Consider the following 9,400-nt stretch of genomic DNA (forward strand, 5'->3'; position numbering starts at 1 on the left):
ATCTCCTTGATTAATTAGGAGACTCACGTCAACACTCCTCCTCAAGTTGGTGCATATATGTCACGAATGCCCAACTTGGTAAGTGAGTCATGAAGTACTCTTCCACACTCACAGCATATGCAATATCTGATCTTGGAGGACGTATGAAGAGTAGAACCTTTGGTGGTGGTGATAGAAGAAGGAGTCTGGGTTGACCGCATGCTTCTGTGAGTTTGCAATAAGATGGAGAATCGTATGGGTTCTTGACATCGCAGCGGAAGTAAGATGTGATATGAGAAGGTGAGGAAGGTGATGTGAGAAATTTGATGTAGGAATTAGATTTAAGAGGTATGTGTATAAGATTTGATGTTATGTGTTTAGGGATTTGGATAAGAGGATTTGAGGGATTTGGATTTGGGAAAAAAAAAATGAGGAATTTGATTTAGGGTTTTGGATTTGAATATGAGAAATTTGAAGAAACTTGAGAAATTTGAGAAACTTGAGATAAGGGTTTAGAGACAAAACAACTTCTCTTCACTCCCCTTCTCCTCTTGAAGAGAAGGGGTCGTCAGAGTCAATAAATAAGCAACATCTTCTTGGGATACGTCAATAAACATAGCCCTTTCACTCTTTTTTGTTTTTATTTTGTTTTTGTTTTTGTTTTTTGTTTTGGGGTAGAGTTTGCCCCTCCTAGTACCATAACCAATCATCTAGATGCTAAGGATGTCTTGTTGTGGCTACAGAGGCAGAGGCAGGAGCTGGTGCCGTTGGAACTGCAGGACTAACAGGAGCTGAGTCAGAAGATGTGTCGAGTGATTTGCCCCTATTCTTGCGCGGAGCTTTGGAGTGGTCCCACCAATCCGGGTAACCAATCAATTCGTAACAGCCATCACAAGTATGTTTGCTTCCACCACAGTGAGTGCATTTGCATTCCGGATGAGAGCTTGTGACTTGAGTCTAAGAAGCACCAGTGGTAGAAGTTGGAGGACCCTGTGGAAGTTGGGTGGCTAGGACAGCAGTGTCTGGAGTACTGGTCATGGTTAGTCATTGTTGAGCTTCGCGACGGACATATGCAAAGGTTTGGTCAAGGTCTAATTTAGGTTCTTTGCGCAAATCAAGATGGTATCCATGGCAGCGGAAGGATAAAAAATATGTGTTTAGAAATTGAAAGGTATGAGGGATATGTGTATGGAGATCTGAATTTGGGAAAGATAAAGATGAGGAATATAATGTAGGGTTTGAGTTTGAAGCAATTTGACATGAGGATTTAGGGTTTGTGTTTGAAGAAAATTTGATATGAGAATTTAGAGACAACCGAGGATCGATTGCTCTGATACCATGAAGAAAGTTGAGGTTCCACCCCAAAACCAATTGGCAATGGGGGGAATAACCCAACTTCTTATAAGCCCTTGCTAGGTTTCTTAACTTTCCAATGTGGGACTTTTTACATTCACATTCTCACATGCCCCCGCACGTATGTCGAATTTTCAAGCCTAACATGTGGACAACTCATTTTGGGTGACGTGGAGCACGTGTGGCCGTTGGGCTTTCACACGTGGGTTAACCTGGCTCTGATACCATGCTAAAATATGAATATGGTTTTGAAGACTTTAAGTTGTTCTTTATTCTTCTCCATATGGAGGTATATGTAGGAGTTTACATATAAATGTTTTATAAGGCATTATATATAGTAAAGAATTAAGAGAGTATCTTCTAATTATACAATGATTTATCACTTATATAAAAAATAAGAAAGTAAATCCCTTAATTAATCAAGGAAGTAAATCTCCTTGATTAATTAGGAGACTCACGTCAAGAAACTTAACCAAATAAAATATAATCACATAATGAATAGTTGTGTGGATCTTTGCTGCATATATAAACATGAAACCAGTTGCTTTCTCCATACCTTGCAAGTTGCATCCACATTGAAATCAACGTAACTTCAAAATGGAGGAAGCTAACAGTAAGTTGCCCTTGCTCCTCTTCTCTCTTTCTTACAGACACTGTGAAATAAATTTTTTCATGATTTCATTCCCATGACTCAAGTTCTGTTGTATTTTTATTCTGCATCTTGATTTGTGGTTTTTCCAGGTGTACAAGATAGAGACAACAAGTTCTTAAGGAAGGTGGTTGACGAAGCATATAAAGGTGTTGAATGTGGAGATGGGGAAGATAGAGACAACAAGTGCTTAAGGAAGGCGGTTGACGAAGCATATAAAGGTGTTGAATGTGGAGATGGGAAAGATAGAGACAACCAGTTCTTAAGGAAGGCGGTTGACGAAGCATATAAAGGTGTTGAATGTGGAGATGGGGAAGATAGAGACAACAAGTGCTTAAGGAAGGCGGTTGACGAAGCATATAAAGGTGTTGAATGTGGAGATGGGGAAGATAGAGACAACAAGTTCTTAAGGAAGGCGGTTGAAGAAGCATATAAAGGTGTTGAATGTGGAGATGGAGGCCCCTTTGGTGCTGTTGTTGTGCATAATGATGAAGTACTTGTGAGTTGTCACAACATGGTCCTGAGGAACACAGACCCAATTGCCCATGCTGAGGTGACAGCAATAAGAGAGGTAATTGGAATGGAAATGATGACTTACCTCACATGAATTCTTCTCTTCTCTTAGTATTCTAGAAAGTACGTAGCATAATCCTTACTAATGTTTTTGCTTTATCAGGCATGTAAACAGCTGAAGCAGAGTGAACTTGCCGACTGTGACATATATGCATCTTGTGAGCCTTGCCCCATGTGCTTTGGTGCCATCCATCTTTCAAGGATCAAGGTTGAACAAGCCTATATTTTGCATATTTCTGCCCTGCAGTCATTTGTGGTTTAAGCGATAACGTGTATCGGTACTTTTATGTCTACCAGAGGCTGGTGTATGGAGCCAAGGCTGAAGCAGCCATTGCTATTGGTTTTGATGATTTTATTTCGGATGCATTAAGGGGTACTGGTTTCTACCAAAAGGCTCACTTGGAGATCAAAAGAGCAGATGGCAATGAGGCCGTCATTGCAGAACAGGTCTTTGAGGAAACAAAGGCAAAGTTCCAAATGTACTGAACTTAGTTGCTTGCTGCTATCATTATTATATTTCTGTTTGCTTAGTAATGGCTTCTATCCATCAAGCTTGACATGTATTATGATAATAACCATGCTTGTATGTTTGAGCCACTACTAATCTGTAAAATGAAGCCTTATGTTTGCTCCTATGAAGTGTTTCGTTACCACCGTAAGATCTAATGCTAAATCTGGTCAAGCAAAATACTTTTTATCCTTAGATGGCAGCACAAAATTTATAACAGAATCAAATATTTGGCAACTCTTGCTATCTTGGCAATATTTGGTTGCAGATTTTGCTGTTATGCCACAAGAGGATCGTGTCTACAATGTCGTGGCCTTGCAATATCACTTCAGTGCAAAATGCAGACATGCAATGCAATTCATCTAGCAAAGAAGGAAAAAAAAAAAAAAAACTAAGTACTTAAGAAGTGGGAAAATGCATGTGGCAAAAGGTCGTGCCATAGTTGATTATTGATTAAGAGATAATTGGTTACTTTTATGTTGTGTTCAATAGGAAAGTGTGCTGCCAATGGGGTCATACCATAGTGGAAAAGTGTGTTTGACTTAAGACCAGTGGTTTCATGCTCGAAACTCCTAGACGCCAATGTGTGTGAGTAAATTCTCCTCCCCTTTTCTACCTTTGAGGAAAAAAAGAAAAAAAAGAAAGTGTGTGTTATAAAGAAGTGAAGCCCACATAGATAGCTATAGGGCATTAGTAAAAAGATGGAGATATAAATAGAGGTATTAGTCAAAAGATGGGATAATGATGTTGGGGAGAAATCATTATGTCTCCCTTAAAAGTCATTTGCTTTGCCTATTAATAGACATTATATTTGCTTGTAAACATACGGAAGAGAAGAAGAGAAAGAGTGAGAGTCAGAAGAAGAGAAAGAGTGAGAGTTAGAGAGAAGAGAAAGAGTGGAGTCTATCTGAGGAGAAATTCTGTCAGTGTAAACACCACAAAGAGAAATATAATTCCACTCCCAATATTACAGTGGTACTTCTCATTCTCTGATTATTCTAGTTTTATAACACGTTATCAGCACGAAAGTCTCTCCTTTTTATTTCTGAATTTTTCCCAACTCAACACTATGTGGTTATTTCTCTGTCTCCTCTCTGTCATATGTCTACTCTCACTTTAATACTACGACGACATGCAAACTTTCTTTTTTTGTGTTCTCACAATTTCTATGCTGTTTCATCCATGCTTGTTTAATTTACTTCTTTGTAACGTAATTTGGAATGACGTGGTTTTTATACCCTGTCCTGTTATTTTATGGTGGTGTAATTTATTTTTACCCATCGCATTGTAACACAAATTATTGTAATAAAATGATGGTGTGATCTTAAAACCCATCTATTATATCTTGAATAGTGGCGCAGTTATATTGCCCACAATATATGATATATTATGCACTTCATATATATTAGGTGGAGGTTTTTATCCCCACATTTATTTTATTTATGGTATGGAGTAGGTTTATTACTCATACGACAATATTTATTTAAAAGGGTGGCGCGGGTTTATCGTCCATGCCTTTACTTTTATTTAAAAGTATGGAGCAGAATTAGTGCCCATACAAGCACATTTACTCTTATTAAAAGTATGATGTGGAATTAACCCTCATACTTTATGAATTTATTTTACTGCATATTTACTTTTATTAAAAGTATGATGTGGAATCAACCCTCATACTTTATGAATTTACTTTATTGTACATTTACTTTTATTAAAAGTATGATGTGGAATTAACCCTCATACTTTATGAATTTACTTTACCGCATATTTACTTTTATTTAAAGTATGGTGCGGAATTAACGTCCATACAGCAAGCAATTTACTTTATGAATTTACTTTACCGCATATTTAATTTTATTTAAAGTATGGTGCGGGTTTATCGTCAATACCAGCAAATTCATAGCACTTTATTTTTATCATCAATTAATATACCTGAATAATGAGGGCCTGAAATTCCTATTAATAAGTGGCTTAATGTCCCAGATCTCGAGCCTAAAGTTTCGGATGGCAAATTTGGCAAAACTAGAGTTTGCTGCCTTGGACCTTTCCGGGGACAACTATTTATCATGGGTCCTGGATTCCAAAATTCATCTACGAGCCAATGGCCTCGGACAAACAATTGTAGATGAGAATGATGCTTCGTCTGAAGAGAATGCGAAGGCCATGATCTTTCTTTGCCGCCACATCCATGAAGCGCTGAAGAGCGAATATGTGGTGGTTGATGAACCGTTGGTTCTATGGAAAGCTCTAAGTGAAAGATACGATCACCAGAGGATGGTGACTCTCCCAAGAGCTAGATACGAATGAACTCACTTGAGATTTCAAGATTTCAAGTCAGTGTCCGAGTATAACTCTGCTATGCACAGAATTACCTCATTAATGAGGCTATGTGGGGAAAATATATCTGAGGAGGATATGCTCGAAAAAACTCTGAGCACTTTTCATGCTTCAAATGTCCTCTTTCAGCAGCAATACAGACATAGCGGTTTCAAGAAGTACTCGGAACTTGTATCTTGCCTCTTGTTAGCTGAGCAGAATAATGAGCTCTTATTAAAGAATCACCAATCTCGCCCAACAGGCTTAGCACCACTTCCTGAAATAAATGTTGCATCTCAGGAAGTGAATGCCACTTCATCTTGTGGTAGTATCCACAAACGTGGGCGAGGGGGCAAGCGTGGCCGCTGGCAAGGAAGCAGAAAAGATCGTGGTGCTCGTTCAGAGGGTGTAGGTCCAAGGAGCGGTCCATCCACGAATGGCAAAAATACATCCCGTAATAAGGGAAAGGCACAGATGAGCCATGTGCCTAGAAATGTTGAAAGCACTTGTCACAGATGTGGTGCAAAGGGACATTGGGTGCGCGCATGTCGTACACCCAAGCATTTGGCGGATCTCTATCAAGCTTCACTTAAGAACAGGAAAGTGGAGACAAATTACATTGATCATGCTCCACCAGCCACAGATGGCTCATCAGAAATATCGCGTCAGCTAAACAAGACGCATCTGGATGTTTCTGACTTTGTTACTGAAAGAGGGAATGAAGCTTCTGAGTCCGAATTAGATTAAATTCCTTAATGTACTATTTGCATTAGCTGAAGTGTTGTTTAATTTTTCATTTCAATCTAATAAAAGTGGTAATGTTTTCTTCTTTATTGATTACAGTGCTTATTTAAAGGCATGGATGTAAATTATGGATGCTCTCAAAACAAAGGCTATGGCAAAGATATTTGTCTCGCAGACAGCGCGACTACTCATACGATCCTTCAAGATCGGAAGTATTTCTCAAAGTTAATGCTTACAAAAGCAAAGGTAACAACCATATCAGGTCCTGCAGATCTGATTGAAGGCTCAGGAATAGCCCAAATTATGTTACCAAATGGAACAATACTGTCCATTCCAGATGCTTTGTATTCATCTAACTCCAGAAGGAATCTGTTGAGTTTCAAAGATATACGATTGAATGGCTACCATGTTGAAACAAAGAAAGAGGAAAACATGGAATATCTTTGCATTACCTCCAGTGATACCCAAAAGCGTATACTGGAGAGGCTTTGTGCACTCTCATCAGGGTTGTATTATACAACCATATAGACAATTGAGGCATATAGTGTCATGGACCAAGAGTCCATTGACTCAAATGTTTTTAAGCTTTGGCATGATAGGTTGGGTCATTCTGGATCCATCATGATGCGCAGAATCATCACCAACTCTAAAGGACATCCCTTGTTGACTAAACACATTATGTTATCAAGTGACATCTTTTGCCAAGCTTGTTCACAAGGGAAGTTGGTGATCAGAACATCACAACCAAAGGTTGATGTTGAGTCTCCATCATTTTTGCAGAGAATTCAAGGGGACATTTGTGGACCTATTCATCCCCCATGTGGACCATTTCGGTACTTTATGGTCTTGGTGGACGCATCTACCAGATGGTCACATGTTTGTCTTTTGTCTACTCGGAATATGGCATTTGCTAGACTTTTGGCTCAGATAATTAAATTACGAGCCCAATTCCCAGATTATCCCATTAAGTCAATCAGACTCGATAATGCTGGTGAATTTACATCTCAAACTTTTGATGACTACTGCATGTCACTAGGCATTGACATTGAACACCCTGTTCCCCATGTGCATACTCAAAATGGCTTGGCAGAAGCTTTAATTAAGCGCCTTCAGTTGATAGCACGCACTTTGCTAATGAAAACAAAGTTGCCAGTTTTTTCTTGGGGATATGCCATTTTACATGCAGCATCACTTGTGCGATTGAGGCCCGCCGCCAACAATCAATATTCTCCAATACAACTCGTATTGGGGAATCAACCAAACATTTCACATTTAAGAATTTTTGGGTGTGCGGTATATGTGCCCATTGCACCACCGCAACGTACTAAGATGAGCCCTCAACGTAGATTGGGAATTTATGTTGGTTTTGATTCACCATCTATCATCAGATATCTGGAACCCCTAACGGGTGATATTTTTACCTCACGGTTTGCGGATTGTCATTTTGATGAGACAATCTTCCCATCATTAGGTGGAGAAAAATCTGTGTATAAAGAACAAGGCAAACTCATTCCTGAAGAACGACATGAATTATCATGGAATGTATCCACATTGTCTCATCTCGATTTTCATACTGCTCAATGCGAAAATGAAGTGAGAATGATCGTTCACCTCCAAAGTATTGCAAATCAGATGCCAGATGCATTTAATGATGCAGCAAAGGTGACGAAATCTCATATTCCAGCTGCAAATGCACCCGCACGAATTGATGTCCATAATGGACAAGGCAATGTGCCAACAAATGGTTCATCTGTTGCACGCCTGAAGCGTGGCAGACCACTAGGCTAAAAGGATTCAGTTCCTCGAAAGAGGAAGTTGATGGACAAAATGAATCCAAATGAAATAAATAGAGAGCCCACAATTCATAATTCAAATGCCCCCAAAGAGGGACAGGTACTTCCTGAAAAGGAAAACGTCATTGGTGAGACAAGTGCCCCTGGAGTGGCAACTGTACCTGAAAGTTAAGAAATCTCCATAAATTATGCATCCACTGATGAATTGTGGAGTAGAAATGAGATGATCATCGATGATATATTTGCATTCTCAGTGGCTGCTGAGATCATAAAAGATGATGATATTGAGCCGTGCTCTATTAATGAATGTACACAGAGGCAAGATTGGCCTAAGTGGAAAGATGCAATCCAGGCAGAATTAAATTCTTTGGAAAAAAAGAGTGTTTTTGGACATATTGTTCCAACTCCACCTAATGTGAACCCTGTAGGTTACAAGTGGGTATTTACAAGAAAGCGCAATGAGAAAAATGAGATCTCAAGGTATAAAGCGCGACTCGTTGCGCAAGGTTTTTCACAAAGGCCTGGAATTGATTATGTGGAAACGTACTCTCCAGTAATGGACACAATTACATTCCGTTACTTAATAAGTTTGACGGTTTCAGAAAAACTTGAAATGAGACTCATGGATGTCATTACTGCATATCTGTATGGAGAATTGGATACATATATATACATGAAAGTTCCAGAAGGATTCAAGCTGCCTGAAGCAGCCAGAAATAAACCACGGGGCATGTTCTCAGTTAAATTGAGAAGATCATTATATGGGCTAAAACAATCTGGACGAATGTGGTACAATCGTCTCAGTAAGTATTTACTGAAGGAAGGATACACAAATGATCATATTTGCCCATGTGTGTTTATTAAGAAATCAAAGTCTGGATTTGCGATAGTGGCAGTATATGTCGACGACATGAATCTGATTGGAACTTCTGAAGAGCTTCAAAAGACTGCTGATTATCTCAAACGTGAGTTTGAGATGAAAGACCTTGGAAAGACAAAATATTGTCTTGGCTTACAGATTGAGCATAGTGCTAATGGAATTTTGGTGCATCAATCAACTTATACTGAAAAAGTATTGAAACGGTTTGGCATGGATAAAGCCCATCCACTTAGCACTCCAATGGTCGTTCGGTCGCTTGACACTAAGAAAGACCCATATCGTCCAAAAGGGGATGATGAAATGGTCCTTGGTCCAGAAGTACCATATCTTAGTGCAATAGGTGCTTTATTGTACCTGGCACAATGTACCAGACCAGACATATCATTTTCAGTAAATCTGTTAGCAAGGTATAGTTATGCTCCAACAAGGCGACATTGGACCGGCATCAAACATGTTCTACGATACCTTCGTGGGACAACAGACATGGGCTTATTCTATTCCAGTGAATCGACCAACGCCCAGAGTATTGTTGGTTATGCTGATGCAGGATATCTCTCTGATCCACATCAAGGACGATCACAGACTGGGTATGTATTTACATGCGGAGG

At 39.3% G+C, this 9,400-nt stretch overlaps 1 protein-coding gene across 1 annotated transcript; it reads left to right on the plus strand.

Annotated features, from left to right (window-relative positions):
- On the plus strand, nucleotides 1,845–3,923 carry LOC18789995. The gene is made up of 4 exons (XM_007224929.2): nucleotides 1,845–1,945; nucleotides 2,074–2,552; nucleotides 2,658–2,762; nucleotides 2,852–3,923. Exons 1-4 carry the CDS (start codon nucleotides 1,930–1,932, stop codon nucleotides 3,038–3,040), a joined length of 789 nt encoding a protein of 262 aa, XP_007224991.1. The 5' UTR covers nucleotides 1,845–1,929; the 3' UTR covers nucleotides 3,041–3,923.

The sequence above is a fragment of the Prunus persica genome, chromosome G1, assembly GCF_000346465.2.
Source record: "Prunus persica cultivar Lovell chromosome G1, Prunus_persica_NCBIv2, whole genome shotgun sequence".
In the NCBI taxonomy this organism is placed as follows: Eukaryota; Viridiplantae; Streptophyta; class Magnoliopsida; order Rosales; family Rosaceae; genus Prunus; species Prunus persica.